The 22,560-nt window shown below is 40.0% G+C and overlaps 1 protein-coding gene across 1 annotated transcript in view; it reads left to right on the forward strand.

Moving 5' to 3' along the window:
* The window catches only part of SEMA4G (semaphorin 4G), a 61,411-nt gene that overhangs the window by 12,333 nt on the left and 26,518 nt on the right, over positions 1–22,560 (forward strand). Inside the window, exons 7-20 of the mRNA XM_080622202.1 lie at positions 218–300; positions 1,345–1,461; positions 1,724–1,891; positions 3,378–3,480; positions 5,096–5,171; positions 6,728–6,869; positions 7,328–7,436; positions 8,563–8,739; positions 9,315–9,412; positions 10,190–10,274; positions 10,760–10,882; positions 11,766–11,843; positions 13,558–13,644; positions 14,957–15,025. Of these exons, the coding sequence (XP_080478328.1) occupies positions 218–300; positions 1,345–1,461; positions 1,724–1,891; positions 3,378–3,480; positions 5,096–5,171; positions 6,728–6,869; positions 7,328–7,436; positions 8,563–8,739; positions 9,315–9,412; positions 10,190–10,274; positions 10,760–10,882; positions 11,766–11,843; positions 13,558–13,644; positions 14,957–15,025 (1,515 nt within the window). The remainder of the gene's footprint in view (positions 1–217; positions 301–1,344; positions 1,462–1,723; positions 1,892–3,377; positions 3,481–5,095; positions 5,172–6,727; positions 6,870–7,327; positions 7,437–8,562; positions 8,740–9,314; positions 9,413–10,189; positions 10,275–10,759; positions 10,883–11,765; positions 11,844–13,557; positions 13,645–14,956; positions 15,026–22,560) is intronic.

The following is a 22,560-nucleotide window of genomic DNA, read 5'->3' on the forward strand; positions in this document are numbered from 1 at the left end:
TAATCACTGAGAGAGACTTGATAATAGTCAAGGGACCGAGAAACCTAACTTGTTAATTCTGCTGTTTTCAGGATCTCCTGAAAAACTTCTTTGAGTTTTTATCTTCAAGTAAGATGTCATTAAAATTGGAGATTTCTGGTTTGATCATGTTTATTGTCTAACACAGAACGAATTGATACCTTGCGGTACTTTCTAAATTTCTTTATCTCATTTACAGTTGTCTCAGCCTCCTGTTGTTAGCCAAGTGTCATATGTGAACAGCCTAGAATACCTCTTGAAGGAGAAAGAAGAATCAAAAAGGTTTGTTTCTTAAAGCTGCTTTGAAAAATTTGGGCCAGAGTTGTAGAAGCTCAGAATTACCTTACCTCCCCAAAACTGATGGGGTTTTTGTAGCAGCAAGCTAAGCTTTGCCTGCTGATACCACCAGTATAAGTCTGATGGGACCTACAAGTATGGCTTAACTGTAAAAGCTGAATGACATGCTCCTTCCAAGCAATAACGAGTGATTTGTTATACATCTGCCTACCCCTCAAGAGCCAGACTAAATTTACTGATGCCTTCATTGTAGGTCACTGAGCCAGCTAGCAGCTGCTGCAAAGGCATGAAATAGAAGGATTTTATGTAGACTGACTGTACTAATTTCTTCAAAGGCATTTGTAATTTAGTTGTATTTTCCAAAGTTGTATTGACTCTTGGTATCTTGAGTAGCTATGCAGTTCGGTGAACGGACCTAATGAGTGTTCCTGCAAGAGATCTTTTGGGTAGAAAGTGTAATGTGTAATGTGCCTAATACCACTAATGGCAGGTGGTGGTGAGTATATATGTGTGTGATTAACTGTTTTCATTAAAGAATCTGAGCCTAATAACTATGGGCTGACTGACTATGGTGTAGCGAATACTACTATAACTGATACTATTTAACAAATAAAATACTAGTATGATGTTGGGGAAAAAAAAAAAAAAAAAAAAACAAACAAAAAACCCACAACAAAACCCAAACAAAATAACCCCCCAAAATTAAAAAAAACCAAAACAAACAACTGAGAAGTTTGAAAGTTTTGTGCAATTACAGCAAATTCTATCAGAAGTTGGTTGAGTGTGTTTGTCTTTGACAAACTAGTGATTAATTGTGCTGTTGGAAATTTGTTAGGGTTTGGGAAACATCCAGTATGTATCTTGGAATAGCAAGATACTTAGCTTTTATACAGATACAATGTCTCACATGCTTTTGCCATATCTAATGGGCTACTGGCTCCTGGATTCACATTCAGAGCTTCAATTTTGTTGATTTCTGTTGTAAATACTAAATGATGATGATAAGTTCTGCTGCTACTGTTATTTCAGGATAGATGAACTAGAAAAGCAGTTGCAGGAAGACATACAAGGAAAGGAAGCTGATTCTTCAGATGGAGAAGATGAGGAGAATGCCACTGGAGATGAAGATCTCTCAGAAGAACACAGGTCCTTCCAGCTCCTAAACCAATTAAATCTAGTCCTTCACTTTTCTAGCCTTTTTGTCTAATTCCCTCCATCAGTTCTTAATATGTTTAATGTGAACCGTTTTTATTGTCTTCTGGGGTTGGGTGGGTTTTCTTGGACAGTGCTGTCTTAACAATTCAGCTTTCACATAAGGCCGATGTGTTCATCATCTGAAAATAACTGTCTCAACTTGCAAATAGCCTCTGGATGTTTAAATTCATAAAAGCAATTTTGAATTTTACAGGGCATTCATAAAGAGGTTTTCAGTAGTAACTCATGCCATACCTGACTACCACCCTGGAGAAGATATATTTGATTTATCAACCTCTGGGAAGATCTTCAGTCATCATGACCTGGACTTCAGGAATTTTCACTTCATCCCTCAAAATCCTATAGAAAAGCTACTTCTTAAGTAAGAATATCTTCACTCTGTTGTGTTTCCTTGCATGTTTTTTTCAGTGTTAGCAGCTTTTAAGATAAAATATTATCTCTGAAAGCAAATAAGCTCTGTCTTATTAAGTAGGTAGGATTGACTCCCTTTTCCTGGAAGTCTCCTTTCCAGGTTGGCTTTGCAGAACAGTGAATTGTTACTTGAAGCTTCCTTCTTTCCTCCTCTGGAATTCTTGAGAAACATCTTAAGTGAGACATAAGAAAAAAAGGTGTTCTCCCCTCTTCTATATTTCTACTGTGTTGGGCTGTCATTGATAACCTGACGAGTTTGTCGAAGTGAAATGTTAAATGCACAAAAGCTTAGCTGTTGCAAGACGGTGGTAAACTGATTTGTGACCTACTAATGTTGCATTATGTCTACTGAAAAACTCAGATGTTTTTCTTCTGAATGGGCTTAGGACTTCAGGCGTCCTCCACCACCTTATGAGGGCTGCAGGAGGTCATGGTTCCTGACATCTGTTAGATTTAGTCACTGAGCTAGCAGTGTATCTGTGTGTATAGAAACAACTGTTCTATAACTCATAGGGATTTGTATTCCGTGTTTACAAGGCTGTCAGGCTCCAAGTAGCTGGACAAATTCTTGCCTAATGCCACAAGTGTAAATCCTGAAAAAAAATCCAGTTATTTTGCTTGGCATTTTATTCCAAACTTGCATCAGTGGAACAGAGAGAATTCATTTACTCTTAAAAGATTTTACGTACATATGTATGTGCTACTGTGGGTGTGAAGAGGAAGAGGATGGCTTCTGATCTCTTGAGAAAATGATGTTGGTGATATACTCCTTTGGCTTCAGGCTTCTTTATTAACATGTTTTGAAGATCACAAAGGTGTAAGCTTCAAAAGCATCTTGTGACTGGAGAAATGAGAACTAAAAGAATAATCCCTTGCAGAAGGCAATTATGGTTTAATTGCTTTTGCATTCTGCCCAGTTGGCACATGGATGTCTTCCTAGCCACTTGCTCAGACAGACAGGTCAAGGAGATGGGGGAAATTAGGACACAAATCTATCAACAGAGCTACCTGGTTTAGTAGATACTGAGAACAGAGGAAACTAAAGGGTATGTGGGAACCTGGATATCAGTAATTCAGCTGCTTATGGCATATCTGACTCTCTAAAGAAGGCTAAAGCTAAAATAATTCAGTAATAAAAGTGATGTATTTTCTGTTCTTCCGACAGCTACTTTTTGCACCTCACAGACTTGCACAGTCAGTTTGGATTGTTTTGCTTTAGTTTGCCTTCAGACTTTTTATTTGAAAAGTTATTTTAAAAGCTTCAAGCAGAGGTTTTTTTTTCTCTTTTCTTCTAAAAGTGTTGGTAAAGGTCATTGAAGTTAAAAATCTCTAAAGATCCTTGCTTGCTGTTGATGATCTGAGGGGTGGGGAAATGCTGAGTCAACCACTAACTGATTTTTTTCTTCTCTTTCCCCACTCCCATCTTTGTCTTACAGTTCCAGTGTAACACAGCAACTTTCTTTAGCTATTAATGGTTTTCTAAGTTCTGCTTACAGTTGTATCTTGTGTCCCATACCAATTCTGAAGTGGCTTTTCCAGGTAAGACTATACTGTTTGTGCAGTTATACTCTGTTCAGGTATAATATTCTTCCTGGAAGCAGTAGTAGCAGGAATAATCAGAACAAGTTAGTGAATTTGTTGCATTATATTAACAACTCTTTTATATAAAGAAGTTTTTTCTTTCTGATTTGTTCTCCAGTCTGAAATACTTTGTCAGTAGGGGTAAAATGCTAGGGATGTTTTTTTCTCCATGCTTCCAAGTGACTGCAAAGCTGCACATCCCAGTCCATCTTCATATGTGTTACTGCATTTAAAAAGGGCATAGTACGTGCTGGGTGAGAAGGGACTTCAGGATTTAATAGGGTGGGACAAATCATAAGCAAATGTTAATCTTGCTTCCTTCCATCCTTAAAAAAAAAAAACCAAAGCCAGAAGGTACATACTGCAGTATACAAAAATGCAGAAGTACCATTTCTACATCTCTCGCCTTCTAAATCATCAAAGGTAACTGCATTATCAGGTAATTTTCATTTGGAAAAGGTAGCTTAGGAGAAAGACTGGAGCTGTTGCCAAAGGAAATGTGTCTGTCTGCTTTCTAGATGTCTTTCTAGGTGTCTAAATCCTTAGGAATTTACGTTGTTCTATTACTCACAAAAATGCCCCTCTCCAATCTGCATTCTATTATTATGTGTTCAAGGCCAGGTTGGACAGAGTCTTGGGTGATGTAGTCTAATGTGAGGTGTCCCTGCTCATTGCAGGGCGTTGGAACTAAATGATCTTAAGGTCCTTTCCAACCCAAACCATTCTATGATTATTTACCACATTCTTACTGTGCCTGAAACAAAAAATAAAGCTGAACCACTTGTGAAACTGCAGCCTGGGTCTGACTGGCTTTCTGCTTTTGCCAAAAGGGAAATGCTTTGCTCCTCTGTGTACTTCCCTCCAGCCAGTGAAAGGTTGCCTTCCACTCCTTCTGTGAGCCCTGGTGTTCCTCTCATGAGGAGGAAGTGTGAACCAATTCAACTCACTTACAGAGCAGGAAACTATCCAGCACTTGGGGGAGATAAAGAAGAGTGTTTTGCTGGGCTAGTGAAGTGTTTCAGGAAACTTGAGCTCTGCTTCATAGCCATGTTTTTGTAGTTAAGAGTTCTATGAAAAACTGAGAATTCATTGTTTGGGTTTAGTGTTGTTCAACTTGCTCGTGACTGGAAAAGGTTATAGTTCACTCCATTGCCCCCAAGTTTGATTGAGGAGTTCAGTTAGATCACGAATGCAAATGGGTTGCAAAGGGACATATGGTACTTTCCATTCTCGTAACTCTTAGTACCTTCTTATGAAACAACAGGCTCAACCTGGAGTTACAGCATTCCCATACTGCAAATATTCAGTTTTAATGTATTCAGAGCATCTTTGCACTATGGGTTGGGGTTTTGGTTGTTGGGGCTCTTTTTGGGGTGGGGGTTTGTTGTTTTGTTCGGGTTTTCTTTCCTCCCTTCTGTTACTGTCTCTTATTTCACCGAATAGTTGTTTGGTTTGTGGATGGGTTTTTTTCCTTTTTGTTTGTTTTTGGCTTTCTTTTGATTTATTTAAAGGCAAAAACTGATGCCATCGTGCAGCTTGATGTTTGACATGCAGCATTTTTTTCTCTCCACAGGTGATGTCTGTTCATCCTGACTATTGTGTTTCCACCCAGATTTTAGACAGATTGATGGAGATAACACTAAAAAATGGTGAGTGCTTGAAGAATTGAAACTGACCACTGGAATGAAGGCATTTCCCTTCTGTTAAGTATAGAAGGGTATTGGGGAGGAAGTAAAAGGCTCTGTCTCTGTGATTCTGGCATGAATTTAGGCTCTTCTGTATGTTATGCACAAATGCTAGAAGTTGGTTTTCACAGAGTGTGCACAAGCTGGTACCACAGGATGTGGTGCTGGCATGTATTTGCAAAGCAGTGCATCTGGTACAGAGCCTTTTAAACTCACTTCTGTTATTTCACAAATAAAGGTGACTTGAAAATGAGCCCAGTCTGCTCAGGAGTTTACTCCCCTTTCCATGTTTTACTTTGGAAAATCCAGACCTTAATTTCATAGTTTAAGGACTACAGGGTATTTTTCACATAGTCAAGCCCCGTATACAGCACTGCATAGTTTACTGCCCAGATAAATGGCAAAAGTGAAAAGAATCATACGCCTGCAAAAAAACACTTTCAAGGATCAGCTTCAGCCCACACTGCTGCTCATGTCTCGTGCATTTTGCTTTCCTTCATCTGTACTCTTAAATACTTCTCAATACAAGTTCTTTTATATGTTCCTTATGTCTTCACTTTATTCAGATCCATCAAAAGTCACCAGTTCATTTAAGCCTGCCAGTTAACATTAGTAAAGTAATGGGTTCTCTTGAAATACTTGCTCAGGTCTGTCCAAATTGCACCCCATATTTTGAATTTTGCTTGAAATCAGACCGTGAGCTGCTAGAGGAGGAAATGTAGCTTCCTTTATTTTGTGCTTTACTGGCATTAAGCTTGGTTCTGAATGAACAGTTCAAACTGATGTATGCGCATTCAGAGGCTTAGGGCAAATTGTCATCTGTGTAATCTTTTAACCTTTCTGAGACATTCTGTTCCAGTGCTTAACTGAGGAAGCATCTTCATTGTTGCTGTTTTTACTAAATTAAGCATTGAGATATGAACCTGCAGTGTCTTGTGTGTTATGTTCCTTTATATTTGTTGTTTTCTTACAAACTCATCTCTAAGACACAAAAATGATCCAATAATTCTGTAATTGTTTGGAAGACACTGCATCTAGTTTGCTGTTACTTGCTAGTTTAGTGTCCTATAGAGAATCCTTATAGAGCACTTCTGTTCTAGAAAACTTGCCTGTTTTCAAACCTGATTGAGCTCCATTTCCAGTCCCACTGTGATAACACTATCTTACCTGTACCTACACAGAACGGTAATTTATATATTTCCTTAAAACTAAATATTGCCGCCTTGCTTATTCTGCTGTTCGTGATGAGGGAGCTGTGATGGAAAATGGGTGGAACTTTAAACTCATTTGCTTGCTCCGTAGGCAAGATGTTTCTCCAGCGTAAAATACTGCGTTAGACTACTCTTTTTTTTTTCCCCCCTATCATACTGAAAATAAACATATTGTTCAGTGTACCAGCTCCTCTGAGATGAGAGCTGGTAGAATTGATGTAGTCTGCTGAGCTTATTTGTTTCCCTTAAGAGGAACTTATGCTAAGAGCTAAATTCAAAACTAATCCATTCCATGTCTTTTGCTTGTAGCTTCCATCAGTGATGAACAGTCTAAACCATGGATTCCTTCACTAGCCGATGTGTCAGCTGTTTTTGTCAATATGGGTGTTGCGTTTAGATCTCTCTTTCCGTTGCAGCAGCTTCAGCCCAACTTTAACGAGTATGATATTTTGTAAGTATCTTCCTTTTGATATTTATTGCTTGGATCCTGTGAAAGCAAGCCTTGTGCTTGGAATGTAGAATTAGAAGGTTCTTCTTTATTTCCCCTCCCTTCCACCAAGCCATACTCTTCTTTAAATTCTCAGCTCAGGTTTTATTAAGAGTAAATAAGCCAGAACTTCAAACAGTGCCTTCTAGGTAAGGATTCAGCAAACCCCACAGCATTGTCCTTTGTCCTGCATCTTTCTAATGGAGGTTTACAAGAATTGTTGCTAAATAGCTGAGCAGAATTACAATTAATTGGTTACAAGCTGGGATAGATGTGTGTGCTCTGTAACTTGGGAGTGGTTTGATTTGAAGGCATTTTGAAACATGTAGGGGTTGTTTTTTTTCCCTTCAGTTTGATGCAGATAAGCCTTTGTGGACTTCTAAATTGTTGTTTTACTGCTCAGTTAGTGTCTCTTTTCTTAGAAGTCAGGTGCAAGAAACAATGAGTAGACACAAGCCAGGAGGAGAGCTAACCTCTGCCAGTCCAGCCTTTTCCAGTCTACCAGAGAACAATTTAATCAATGTGATTAAGGTGAGAAAGCTCCAGTTAATGTGGAAGGGGTTTGGCTTTTGGGGGATGGCTTTGCTTTGTTTTTTTAGCAAAACCCCTGATGTCTTAATCTAGTTCTGGGCATGTTTGGTGAGTAGATGCTATCCTGGGGTTTCAGCTTCACGTTCAGCAGAGATTATTGCAGGCTTGTTGCAGACTTCAGAGCTTCCTGACTTCCTTGGCTTCACTCACAACTGCCCAGTTCTGCTGCCTCCCTTTTCCAGCTGTGGCACCTTTATCAGAAGTCTTTGCTCCCTCATGTAAAAGTGCATTTCTGTGTTTCAGTGAAAATGGGAAGGGGAGTTGATGTTTGTGCTATTTATTCAACCTCGTTGTGTTAGTGCAGCTCATGGAGATATGTGATCAATCCATGTGCAGGACAGTGTGAATGAAGTGGGAGCTCCTGCAGGGCAAGTGGGACTGTGACTCGCTCTTCTGTGGAAGTGAGCTCTTGGATCCATGCATTAAGTCCTGTGGAACCATAGGCTGAATGAGTGCTGGTCACACTTCACAGGCTAGTTCTCTGATTAAAGGTTGTATGGTAAAAATACTGCCTTAGTAACTGATTCCAGTTCCTTGTGGAAGTATTTGAACCATCCTAAAATAATTTTTTCTGGAAATTTTTAACCATAAAATCACTTAGTTCATGGGGAGGCACTTGAAGCATCTCTTACTAGAGACAGTATACACATTCTTGAGTAATTTTTATTCTCATTTATGCACATGTCCCAGATTGTAAGTAACCCATGTGATAATACTTGGGTGGGGGAAAATCTCTTTATATATGTTTTCAGTATTGCATATTTAGTATATGCAATATACTAATATGTCAGTCTTTCATTCAGTTAGACAAGAACTACCTGCAGTGGAGAAAAATCATTCCTATCCCTTTAATATCCAGGAAATATTGACATTGTTCAAAACGTGAGCCTCCAGCAGGTATAAAAAAATACCACAGAGCGCAGTTACTGGGAGATGGGGAGATGTTAGTACACAAGTGTTGCAATTTGAGGTACACTTTAATGTGAGGGTGGAAGACTTAAGTAGTCTTTGTACTTTAAAATAAACTAAACTGATTTCAGATTTTAATGCTTTTTTTCTTCTAAAGTTTCTAGGTTTCTGTACAACAGTAATTCAAGGTGGATATACTGATCAAGAAATAATGCTGCTGCTTCTATTGCTATTTAAAATAAGCTTGGAGAAACAGTTAAAGCATATTCCTTTGATAGATTTTCAGTGCCTTTTCCTAAAGCTTCTGATAAGAATAGAAGACTGGGATACAAAGGTAACTTCCTAAATAATTTTCTTCTACTAGGTTTATGAAACTGCAGTTTAATTTTCAAGAAACTTCTGCTTTGAAGTTTTCTTTTTTTTTTTTTTTTTTTTTTTTTTTGACATATCAAAAGAATGCTGCTTGAAAATCTAAGATGAACAAATTGGGAGCTTTGGATTTGTGTGAGGTTTAGGAGGAAGGAGGGTATACTGAATTGGGTTTGTTGCCTGACATTGCCTGTCCTCTTCTGCAAGGGGACTGTTTGTATTGAACTTCCTGCTATTTTAGCAAATATAAGATTATGCTTAAAATGGCTCTCTGAAAGAATGACGAAATGATTGCATTAAGCTAACAAAACATAATGAAAAGCTGATCTCAACTAACCTTTTTCAAAATAGTGTTTAGCAGACTTAACTATAGGTGCAATGCAGAAATATCTTTATGCACATCATCTCTTGTTAGATCAATTCCTTTTAACATTCATGCTGCATATGTTTCTAGGGAGTAGATGAGTGCTTCTTTACAAATAAAACAAGTGCCCACCATATCCATTCTTCAGTATGGGGATTTTTGTTGTTCTTTTAAAGATGCCTGAGCTCTGCGTGGCTCTGAGTGAACTCTCCAATCATCGCCATAATCTCCTGTGGCTGGTTCAACTGGTGCCTAGCTGGGTAACACGTGGACGGTAATGACACTGTAACAGCATATGTAGTTATGTTGTACTAATATGTAGTATTAGTTACATTATATGTAACATTATATGTAACATTATATGTAGTATATATACATTATATGTAGTATTGTTAACAGCTGATTTATCTGTATAAGTTCAAAGTCTGGTAAATGCAATAGGTATTACATGCTGCTTTAAAAAATGTACATGGGTTTTCTCCTATGTTACAGAGGTATATGCAGTCAGTAGTGTGTGTGTGTGTATATAGCTTTTTGATCACCTCTGCTGTGGAAGTTCTTTTACATTTTATATGTAGTTTTCTGGGCTGCAAACTTCCTGGTGCCTTACAGCAAAGATAGACTTAACTTCAGGTTCTGACATCCATCACCTACTCTAATTCTCACCTGAATGATCAAAAATTAAATTGTTTCAGGAGTGATTCATATCTGAATTCTAAGTGTCAATCTGTTATGAGTTCTGTGTCTTTGAAATGAATACATTATAATGTATCTGAGCAAGGAGAATGAATTTCGCCCTCGGTTTTAGGCTTGGATGCAAGCATCTTGTAGTGTTTATTTGTGCAGAAGAAAAGCTGCAGTGAGATAAGGGTACTTAATATTTCACTAGCCTCTTTACTAGTCTAATAGCACTTATATTCAGAAAATCCAATTTAATAGTTGTAGGTTAGTTTATGTCTAGGGAAACCATCTATAGCCTCATATACTTTGTAGAAACAGTTTGAATTTAAGAAATTCTCTGAGAAAGAAAGGTCTTTGAATTGTGTTTCAGGGAATTAAGAAGACGTCTTAGCCTGGTGATAATTTCAAAGCTGCTCAAAAAGGATGTAGAAATACCTGAGGACAGTGACAAGCAGGTACTGCATGTATGTGGTGTGTCTAAGTTGAAAGTTTAGAAAACATGAATATTACTGGTTTATGTTTTAATACTGTAAGCCTATTTTCAAGAACCTTGCAAAGTTGCCATTACTAATTTCTAGTTTAGTATTAGAAGTATATTTGCACCTGTGTGTAACCCGCATGTTCTGCATTTGAAGGTTCAGTATTGTTCATGTGCCTAAACACTCATTTTGGATGTTGGAAAGAGGTCTACACTTTCAGTCTTCCTTTTGTGTTCATGTAGAGTCGCTCTTTGTTTCTGTAGTGTTGATCTTTTATTGAGGCAACATACAAACATTTTTTCTGTGAATAGTCAAAAATTACCCAAAGCATGAAAACTTCCATTTTAATTAAAAATCCCTTTTATGTCCTGTTCTTGGGGGACAAATATATAGTAGTAGCATTTGGTTTCCAAACCAACTGCCAGTAAACTAGTGCAATTTGTTAACATTTGTGTCTGTAGATGTCTCTTCTGCATCAGTTTCTTGTGTACATGAGACCTTCTAATCTACTAAAGACGATGAGGGAAAGACTGGAGCAGCAGGATGCTGATGGAGACCACTGTCATGCAGAACTAGAACAGGAGGTACAGAGCTGATAGTGGGGTTTTGCATTTGTCTTTTATATATTTTTATATAAATATTTAATTAGTATTATTATATAATTGCATCTTCTACAATTTTGAGAATGCTTCTTTTAATTTCTGTTAACTGAGGACAGTTCCGTACATGGAACTGTACATACACTATTTTGTTGCTGCATTCATCTGCATAATTAAAATTTATATTCTATTTTGATCAGTCATGGAGGAAGGAAAGTAGTATGTGATGGAGGAAGCTGTATTAGGCTGTTTAACAAACAGGGAAATGGTCAGATTTTCTGAATGGCTCAGTCACATGGATGTCTTGAGTCCGTCTTCTGTAATCAGAGGACTGTTCTTTCTCCCTTCTCATGTAATCAGTGGGAACTGTTTGATGCTGAACCAGACCTTCATCTGCAGACTTCTGAAAGAGATTTATGAATCTTTTGTGAATCTATTCTCATAAACAGTTATGGAGAAACTATCAGAAAATTGAGTTAAATCTCCTCAGATTCAGTATTTCCATCCATCCAGAAATTGAATATTGGTTTGGTTATTTCTGTCTATCATGGAATCTCTTAGCAAGTATTTAGATCTAGATGTAGATGGTGGGAAAATAAAGCCAATGGCTGAATTTAATTTTTGGTAATTAAAACTACAGAAAATTTTGTAAGTTACTTAAGTAACTTAAACCAGTGTAATAGTGGTTAAAAATGTTTTTGATACATGAATGTACTATTTCAAATTAGATAAGCAAATGTGTAGACATACTTGTCCATTGATATGGCTATTGGAGGAATTACTCCAAAAAGCAAAAATTGTGCTGGATCTGGATGTGAAGAGTTATGACTGTGTTTTGACTGCTTAAGTTCTTTTGATTTCTCTCCAGGCATACTACCTAATCTACATCCTCCTTCATCTAGTCAGTGAAGCTAGTATCTTTGATCGTGTAAATTCTAATCAAAGGGTAAGTAACTTAAGTAACTCCTAAAAATCTTCAGGTTTTTATCAGTAGCTGTCATCTGATAGATCACCAGTGGAAGATATCACTGGGGGAAACTTGTTCTGGGGCAAAGTAAATGCGGAAGAGCTTTCTCTGCGCTTTTTGCAGAGAAATAAACCTCTTCTGCTTTTATGCACATGGAGCAACCTCAAAACATAAAGCTGTGGATCAGCAGATGATTATTTTGTTAATCTTTCTCAGAAAGTAACCGGAAATTTAACTCAACGGAAATTCTAAGAAACCCAATGATCCTGTGAACTCTTGCAGTACGGTTGAAATATTTCAGTCTGAAAGAAAACCCCTTTGAAAGTATCCAGTAAAATATGTTCAAACACCTCATGGTTTTCATGTTGGAGTGCAGCCATGCAGCAAGTGAAAACTAGGACTGTATCTCTTCTGTTCTCTGTGGTGATAGTTCCTCTGTGCCATGTGATGCCATATAGGTGTCTGTTAAGTGATACCTTCTGCTTAGACTTACAGTAATCCTGTTCAGATTTCTGTGATCACTTGCTCTAGTTGCTTGCTGCAGGGTGTCTATATACCTCCTCTGTCCCATGGAATCACTGTTGGCTTTTAAGAAATCTGTCAAATGAACTGTTTGAGAGAGGTAAAGCAGTAATGTTTGGTTAACTTTTGGGGCTTAAGTGTCTCAATTTACTGCTCAAAGCAAAAAGATAATCACAGAGTGTAATCTGAAACAATTTGGTAAAGAAAAGAATTATATTGTAATGGTGTTTTGAGATTTGGGGTTGGGTTGGTTTCTTTGTTTGGGGTTTTTTGTTTGGTTGGTTTTTTTACATTGCCTTCCTGAAGATTGTGGAGAACTTGATCTTTTTTAATATAATTTTTAATGTTTCTGTATTTCTTAATGAGGAAAGAGTATTATTCACTGACCTGTTCACCATCAGGTGGCAAGAGGGGTATGGCTGAATACTGTGCAGGCTGGGCTTTGTGTAAAATCAATGTAACTCTTTCATTTCTGGTCCTCTTCCAGTGGGATGAGGTAAATTTTCATGGTCTTGAGACACCGGCAAATGTTTGTATTTAGAGTTTCGGGATGTCTCACCTGCTGAGCAGAGCCTATTAGCAGCTCTTCAGTGAGAGATTGGAAACAGGAATTTTATAAAGGAATTCACAGAATGGGAAAGATCTTGGGAGCCCATTAGCAAGAGATTATGAAGTTACAAAGCTGCTTTATCAAGTAATCAGAATTTCTGAGATAAATCAAAGATCAGTGCAGAAACCATGGCATGTTTTACCTGCTTAGCTAATTCCTACAAAAGAAAATGACCGGAGTCATTACTGGAAAGGTTATTTTTCAGCTATTGCAACTTCTGAACTTTTTTTGCTGATAAATGGCACTGCACTTGCTGCCTTGGGATCAGACAGGACTTACAAATTAGCTGGTAGGAGCTTTAGCAGGGCTAGACATCACAAATTTTACACTTTTAAACTCTTTTAAAGCTCTTAGATCTGCTGTACCAGGGCCATGCCAGCAACTGATAGAGGATCTTATGGTCTTGTTTCCTTTCATTCTTTTCTTCCTTCCTTACTGTATATTTCTGAGGAAAAAATCAAATTGATGCGTATTGTTTTTAAATTGCAATAATGTCTGAAGGAAGCTTTTAGTTTTGACATGAAGGATTTAAAGAGCTGTATACTTTTTGTCTTTATTTAGCAACACTTACTGAAGCTTTGTGGTGCCTTAGATAAGCACATAAAATGTGATATTAGGGAAGATGCAAGGCTGTTTTATCGAACTAAGGTAAGACAAGAAAGTTGGGAGGGGGTGTTTTGGGATGCTTTCTAGTGTTCTTAATGTGTGGTGTTCCCTTATCTCAGCCCTGTTTTCTCTTGTCTGCATCCTGTCTTTGCATGTACATAAATATATGCCCATTTTCATTCACTGAAAATGCTCTTTTTGCTAACAACAGGACTATTAACAACTGCAAAACGTTAGCTTGTGTTCCTTTTAACCAGGCATCTCAACTTTTAGACCTGCAGAGCTGCTCTGTTTCTTTTCCTGGCAGTCATTGGTAGCTGGCTCCTAAGAGCAGAGGCTACAGGGCAGGATACGGAAGACCGGAATACTAGCCTGTCTTGCATGTGTCTCTGGTTTATTTTCAAATTAGGTAAAACTGTTGTGGATGTAAGCCAAAGGTGTATGTGATGTAGCATCAAGCTTGGATAATTGACTTTCATTTGCTTTGTGGTGTGGGATTTACTGATGAAATTGTAATTTTATGACTTTCATGCTTTGCGTGCTGTTGTGGCAGGCCAGATCAGAGCAGTGATAAGTGACCAGCCTCAGCTTTGGAAAGCCTTGGCTTCTTCAGCTTTAAATCAAACATTTGCAGTTGTGTGCATCCTTATCTCTCAAGATTGTTCTGTTTTATTCAGCCAGATGAGTAGAGCATGGATCCTTTTACCAAGTTAAATGTTCTTGCCTTGATTTTTGTGTCTGGGGTCACATTCACTTTAGTTTTTATTGCCCTTGCACCGAGAAGGGAAAATCTTCCTCTGTTTTTTCCCATCACTTCATTTGTGTAATCATACAGTAACTTCTAGAGGACTCCACCGTGATGGGTTTTAACACAGCATATGAAGCAAATCTCAGTTCTGAATGGCTTGGATTAAACACCTGTTTGTGATTGGTTGTGAAAAAGCACAGTTTTATGTATAAGGAGTTAATTTTGGAAGCAGGCAGCGCTTGAATTGCTTTTGTGATTGCAGTTGCAGGCACCTTTTCTAGATACAGTCAGACTTGTGTAACAAAGTGAACTCACCCGAAGGATGAGGTGGGTGTTTGGAAGCCAGAGGCTTGCATGCTGGTTCCAAACACTTAACATGGGGAGTCATGTGCCTGTAATGTGTTTGTGTGGAGTACATTACTTTGAATTAAGAGTCCCAAATTACAGGGGTCTGGTTGGAGTTGAGGTGGTGATACTTTGGGCTGACTATAAAATTGGTCCCAGTAGACCTCGGGTGTTGGGTTTCTCTGGGGTTTGGGGTGAGATGGGGGTATGATTTTGGCTTTTTTAGCATAAGTGGCTAAACTAATCTGTCTGAACTTGCAGGTGAAAGACTTGGTTGCCAGGATATATGGCAAATGGCAAGATGTGATACAAACCACTCGGCCTACTCAGGTACTGTAATGAAACTTTCTTCTCTTTTTTCATATTGCAGGGTGCATTTAACTCATGATTTTAGCATTTGAAAACAGCGTATTCTTTTAAAGAGTATTTTTTTTCTTCATAAATGGCATGGCTGTGGCATGCAATTAAATGTATTAGAATAGAGTTTAATTTAAATTATTACTTTGTTGGCTTCAATAAAAGCAAGATTTCATCTTTATCCTTAAAAGTGCTACTTTTGTAAAGGGCTTGTATAATACACTAAAATGTTAGTACTGAGTCAAGTCACAGGGCCTGTGTCTGATTATAGTTATTAGCAGACACTTTGAGAAGGACATTGAGGCAGGAATGCAATGGTGCACTTCCTGCTGTGGTCTGGCAGCATGTGACTTGGAGGCTACTTGAGTCCAGGGCTCTATCATATGTTTAACAGCCCTTGATAACTCCTTCCCCTTCAAATGTGTTGAATTTTATATAGTGACTAGGAAAAGCCTTTTGTGCTCTATGAAAGCACATGTGCTGATTAGTCTCTCATGAATATTTGCCTTCATGATGCCTAGCTGTCTTTGGTGGAATAGGTGGATAATTTCTACTGATACCCAGAGTTCAGAGCTGTTTCTTCCACTCTAGGGTTGTAAGATTTCTTTTCTAATGTGATCAGGCCATTTGATTGAGTCCTGTCTTGGAAAAACATTAACTTTATAGTAACGTAGTGATGCACTTACATAAAAGTAAAATTATACATATATACTTAGTATTGATTTCAGTTAAAAATTGTGTCATTGACCATTTGTCTGTAAAAACTATTAGTGACTACCAGCAATGTGCAATAGAGATGACGTAGTTGTGTGTGTGACATTTCTTGTTCTAGAGGGGGAAGGAAATTAGTAACACATGGCTGCAGAAGCAACTTGCAGCTTACTAACTGATGTAAGTTGATAACGATGCAGCTCTTTCAGAGATACGTGGGGTTGATTCACATATGTGAAAACTGGCAAGTATTTCTGAATAAAATTCTAGGCACTTGCAACATATCGTGGTGATCTCTGGCTAAACACTTGCCTACTTTACACTACTGTCATTGGTTTTTTGACTTGTTTACTATTTTGCTTTTGCTCTTTAGGGAAAACTGCATGATTTCTGGGAGCCAGATTCATGAAATCTTGCCTAGTTCAGGGAAAAATAACAGAAAAACTCTTAAAACAAGGAAGATACAGAATGAATGGAGCTTCACCTTGATCAGAACAGAAGAAATCAGTCACCTGAGTTGGAACGTGAGCTTGATGCAGGCAAATATTAGAAACAAAAGGATCTGATTTGATTAACGTTGCTTTTCCTACAAATACACTATTTCTGAAAAATTGAAGTGGGTAAACTGAAATTAAAAATTAGTTATTTGTTGGGTTTTTTGGGGTTGGTTTTGGTTTTGTTTGTTTGTTTTTTATAGATAAAACCCCCCACCCAACCCCAAACAACAAACCCAACCAGCTCTTTCTGTAGCCCTGTCTGAATTAGCCAGATATATTTTATCCTATTTAAAGCTGAGGAAAATTTTCTCATTTCTGTTGTCAATCACAAGACATATTGGAAGCTGTATGACTTAGTTTTCTTGCCAGCACACACCATCAAACATCTGTTTAAGATGGCTGGGAAAGAATTGCCCCATGACATGGAATGCGAGTTCAGAAACAGTGTTAGACCTCCCCTGTTGTGAGCAGGTGAGGAAGTGGTTCAGAACTGGGCTGGATAAACAGCCTGGCCTGCACATGTTAATCTGCAAAGCGGAATTGGTATGAGCCTTCAGTGCTTCTAAAAAACTACAAAATACAGCAGTTGCATGTGAACAAGTGACTGCTCTTGTATTCACTTGACGGTGGAAGCAGACCTTAAGAGTGGTTATGCCCAAACAGGTTAAGTGGATGCTTCTTTGCTCTGTGGTTGTGTTTTATCAAATAACAAAATGGAATTTGTTATGTTAGTGATGCATTAATTTAACTTTCTCATCTTCAGGTATTAATTTATTTATGCAGTGAATGTGACTGCAAGGGAAGTGTTTCTGTAAGACCAAGTTATAGGTGAGATCTTATTACACCAGTAGTATAGTACTGCTCTTTATAAAAGAGTATGTTTGTTTCTTACATACAAACACGCATATTTTTATCTGGGTTCAGCACTGTCCTAAATGGAGAACATACTAATCCTACAGTCTCAGCTTGGTGGAGATTTGGGGAGATGAGCATTTGGTCCACCTATGTGAAAACTGTGCAAGCCACAGGAGGTCTGAATTCCTTTGTGTGAAGTCCTGCTGCACACACAGTGTGTGCACAGAGCTCCAAGAGCTGTTTGTGAAGTAGTCAGGTGGGGATCTCCTTTTGTGCTCTCTGTGCAAATGCCATCGCTTAAATCTTAGGCTGTGGTTTGTAGGATCTGAGTATGTATGAAGACAAAGTTAAGGTATTGGGTAGAAGCACCAACTGAGATTCCCTCAAGTGAGATTTTTAACAATATCAACATGTGCATTTTATAATACTGTTTCCTTTTAAGTTTTGTAGATTGTTCTGTCTTGTATCATAAATCCCCTACAACTTTCCAAAATTAGAATGTATAATAAGGCTAAAAAACTCCCCAAAACACCACCAACCTTCACATTTAAGTATGTATATTACCTGTAAAGGAACTGCTATAGAATGGAAACACATCTTGCGGGAAGGTGTTTTAGTTGCGAATTCATGCTAAATGTTTTGTCTTTCATTTCAAGTGTTAGAGAGTTAGCCTAAGACTGCAGCTTCTGTGTGCCCTTCACAGGATAATCAGCTTAGCTTTGTTCAAACAGAAGTTACGATCGTGGCATTGTTGGGAGGGAGTGGAGAGGAAGAAAATCCCTTTTTTTAAATCTCAACATGTTATTTAAGAATTGGAAGAATCTACCTCAAAGGGTGTCTTTGTTTGGCAGTAGAACTGCTTTAGGCTAAACAGAATTACTCGGTGTTGTATAGGAATAGCAACATCATCCTTTGCTCTGCCTGTCTTTGATAAGTGTGTCAGCCTTCCCTCTGATAGCAATTGCTTACTCTGTTTAATATATTGTATGTAATTTTCTTAATGTTTATATTGTTTTTCTCACTAATGTTGTATAAATTGCAGAGTAAGTTTACTGTATGTAGTGTGTATATATTTTCTTACCCTGTAAAGTTGACGTTGCTGTCTTGTATATTTTGGAGAAGGAAAGGGGAGGGGTTTAGATTAACAGCTTTTGTATTGCAGTTCAAAGCACATTGAAACTGCTGAGGTCTTTTTCCAGATAAATTAACCACTTTGATATTTACTTTTATTTAACACAATAACATAAAGAACCAGACATGCTTTTCTAGTTATGTGTCCCTGGATACAATGGGCACGCCTCAGCTCTGTTTCACAAGAAGTGGCTGCAGGGCCTATTTTGGTCTTACGGCACACGTTGTAATTCTTAAGTTCACAGCTGATTAGCTTACTATAAATGGAGAAAGTCTTGAAATCGTTCTTGGCTCAGCCAGTCCTGTGTTTTCATGCTTAATGCCTGTGTATACATTCTGATATTTTCCCTGTCTGCCCCTCCTGCTTTGTCGGGACTTCTCCTCCATCTGTTTTGTAGCTGTAGTAATTCCCCAGTTGTTTAAGTCTAGACATGGGTTAAATTGGAGCTCATGGTAGCCTTGCAGAGATGATCCCAAAGCATTGCTGCAGAGCCTTTACAAGGGACTGCTGAGCTGAGACCTGCTTCAGGACATCAGGAAGCGAAATGGCAAACCGGCTGCCCGTTGTGTTTTGCCGACTCATTTACTGGCCCCCAGCCAGAAGTTACATGTGTTTGAAGAGGCTGTTTGCACAGTAAATGTCTTAACTGCTTTGGTTGTCTTCAGATAAGCATTTTGCACTGAGGTTTATCTTTTGATGTTATGTTGGCTGTATTAAGAGCCATGTTATCTCATTTCATGTGAAATTAGGTGCACTTTATTGCAGTCATCACAGGCAAAAAATTAAAGGCTGACTATAAAATGTACATTTGTGGCTCTTTTGCCTTTTTCCCCCCCCGCCGTTGTCCTTGCAAGGTTCTGCATGGCTTAAAAAACCCCAAATGCACTCAACAACTTCTGGCTTTAAATTGAAGAAACCTGCCAGTAAAACTGTTTGCACTTCTCGTATTCTCACTGTTCCTGTTGTGAAACTTGGTAATGGATGGGGATTTCAGAAGTGATTAATGACTTGCAGGTAGGTCTGGCTGAAGGTCAGTAGGACGGGTACGCTCCATTGATGCAGTGGCTGCAGGAACTCTCTGAAGTCCCCAGAGTTGATAATTTAGTTGAGAATATCGTTGGGAAAAGCAGATGACTGGAACAAGTAGGTGAACCGCACCATTATTGCTGGGGGACCAGCTGGTGAGATTGCTGTGTGATGGGATTTTAGAGGTAGCATTTCAATGTGGAAAAATGCCTCTTTTAATGATGAGGCATGGGTACTGCAGTGTTAATGTCCTGAGTGCAGGCAAGGCAGGTCTGTCTGCATCAAAGGTGCCTGTGCCTGGGTAGCATTGTCTGGCAGCTGGCTCTGGGCCTGGGAGCTGGCCTGTCCCAAGGGAGGACAGCAGGAGTACTATGTCTGGGGGGGATTCAAGCAAGCACTTCTGGGTGGTTGGGATACAAAGAGGATTCTGCTGACCTTGTCAGTAGCAGGAGTACTTCAAGCCACAGTTATTAATGGTGGTCTTGTGTGTTTGGTTTTCTTTCCCAGGAGAACCCTATGTATAGCATAACATCCCTGGCTTGGGTTTGTATCTCTGGTTTTCTTCTACTGATTGTGTGACTTTGTGTTCCACTGCAAATGAGAAAGGGTGCTGCTGGAGATGAGCCTCCTAATTCCGAGGGCTCAGTCCTTGGTCTTATGAGCTCTTGAACAACTTCTTGTCAGAGTTCCCCCATAGGAAACAGCCCACTGTGCCAGAGGGGCAGCTGTTGGCACTGACATATTAGTGCTTGTTTCTGCATCCTGATGAAGAGAAAAGGCTCCCAGGACTGGCTGATGTGGGGCAAAGAAGAGGCTCAGTGAGCTCACGGGAGCCAAGGCAGCTGCTGTGGGATCTTCCGAAGGAGCTGCCCGGAGAGGGCAGACAATCATTAATGGATTTAGCTCATTCCTTGTGGTTTAAGTTATCAGAATGTTCGTAATGATGTTCAAATTGCCATTTTCGCATCTTCCCCTCGGGCTGTGAAATATCTTGATGTTCTGCCTTGTGGATGTTTTCCAGCTTTACTGGTGGGGCCCCTTCTTATCTAGTGTTGAAAAGGGCTTTCAGTGCCGGGAAGGTGGTGTGGGCTGCTGATGGGGAGGATCCTGGAGAAAGTAAATTCCTCAGAGGGCTTCTCCTTGCGGAGGTGCTTTTAGTTTTGCCTGGCTGCTGCTTTTTCAGCAAGCGCTTCCTTGCCTTTGCAGTAAGGAATTTGAAAGGGAATATTTTATCTGGTATCTGAAGTAGGGCTGAGTGGTGAGGGAAGAAAAACACTCACATCTTCCTGTCTTGATATTTCCGTGTGGATGCTGAAAGCTGATCCCCATACTTGAGGCTGCTGGTTAAGATGTATTTTCAGGTGACTTTCAAGTGGCATTCAGATATGTTGAACTTCTCTGAATGCCTCCCCTGTTGTTGTGTGGTGAGTTGCTGCTGATGTTTCATCTCCTTCAGGTTGTCTCCCTGTTTCTGTAGGGAGGTCACAGGGGAGGAGATGGAAACTCCAGGATTGTTCCCCTTGTTGTCATCAAGGCGTCTTTGCCATCAGCCTGAGGGGAGACCCGAAGCTTTTCAAGGCAGGTTTGGCCTGTGTGGTGTGTAGGGGAGGGCTCCTGCCCCTTCTCCCAGCGTTCGCTTTGGGTTTGCACTCACTGCTGCAGCTCCCTGAAGCCAGGCGAGTGATGCTCCTTCCCTCTCGCAGAGCAAGGCAGAAAGGGTAAATAGATTATTTTTTGCTGCGTTTGTGCTACCAGGCGCGTCCTTCACTAGGGCAGTGAGTGCTGTGAACTGGGCTTGCGGGCTCCATGGCTTTACCTCTGGGTCTGAGGCTCTCTTCTCCTAAAGCCTGTTTGCAGGTGAAAGCCCTGGCTGTCACAGCACAGGCAGGAGCAGGGAGTCCCCTTCCTTTCCAGGCTGACCACCAGGCTGCAGCTGGAATAATAATAGCTTAAAGCTGCCAGGCTCAGCTGCGGGGAGAGGATGGCTGGGCGTAAAGTTTCATACTTTATTCACACTTCAGGCTTTTATAAAGGCAGCGTAAATCATGCAAGGTGTCTGTGGGCTCTTCAGACAGCACCATTTGGGCTCTCAGACACATTGGTCTGTGTGCTGGAATCAGAACCATAGAATGGTTCTGAATCTGAACCTGTCCCCTTTGCCCTGACCCAAGCTGGGGAGAGAGACCTCCAGGTGAGGGTGCCGAGATGCTGTGCTGCACATCATCTCTCCTCCACATTTGTGGAGCACTGCCTGCTTCCCCTGTGCACTAACCTATTTTTTCCCAGTATTTTGGGCTCCAGCATTGTCGCTGTGTCAGGTTTGCACAGCACAACGTGGCTTCTTCCCTCCAGTTGATTTTCTCTTATTAGCCAATTTTTCCTCTTGCCCTCATTCTGTTTTCCCCTGCAGTATGCGAACGCCGTTTGCTGAGAATCTGTGTCAGCCTTCCTCATAATTAAGAGTCTGGCAGGAGCCAACGCAACAGTCATTTTGGAGATGACGCCTCCAGTTTGGAGCTGACAGGGAGCCGGGGTGCTGCAGCAAGGGCTCGGCGCTGGGGACGCAGGGATGTTCTCCGGCTGAACGGGGCAGGGAGACCCACAAGGAGCCTGGCGTAGGAGCAGTGAGTACCCTGGGTACATCTCAGCTGGGTGTTTTAACTCTGTCCTCTTGAAAAGCAGCTCCAGGCATGTGAAATTTCAGGTTACTTCACAGGTTTAGCCCTTTGGGAGGGAATCTGCATGTGTGTGTACAGGACAGGAATAAATTGCAGTGGCCCTAAGCCGGCTGCGTCTCTCCAGCTCGGAAATAGTTGTAGTGTTGGAAAGGAAGATGATGAGCTTGACAATCAAATGGCCTAAAAAGAGGTAAATAGAGAGAAGTTATTCAATGATGCTGTCTAATTCTGCTTCAGACTCTCTAGTTCTTTTATTAGCAGGAAGGCTCAAAGCAAACAAAAGGAGACAGGAGCTGGGGATCTGCTTGCCTCGGGATGTTGTGGATGCTAAAAGCTTAGAGGTTCAAAGAGCATTTTGCAGCAGAAAAATCCATCAGGGTCTGTGAAACCATCCGTGGCTGCGAAAGCTTCATGCTGCTGATCCGTGGAGCGTGTGCTGGGGAGGTAGCCCTGGTGTCCATCCTGCTCCTGTTCCCCTGGCAAGATGCTAGGATTTTGGTTCAGTGTGTGTGCTGCCTCTGTGCTGGATGTGAATGGCTGAGGGGTTTCATGGCCTGTCATCAATCGGTTTCCAAACTGTCTGTTGTGTCCGTGATTGCGTCTCTCCTT

The sequence above is a fragment of the Psittacula echo genome (assembly GCF_963264785.1).
Source record: "Psittacula echo genome assembly, chromosome: 6".
Lineage (NCBI taxonomy): Eukaryota > Metazoa > Chordata > Aves > Psittaciformes > Psittacidae > Psittacula > Psittacula echo.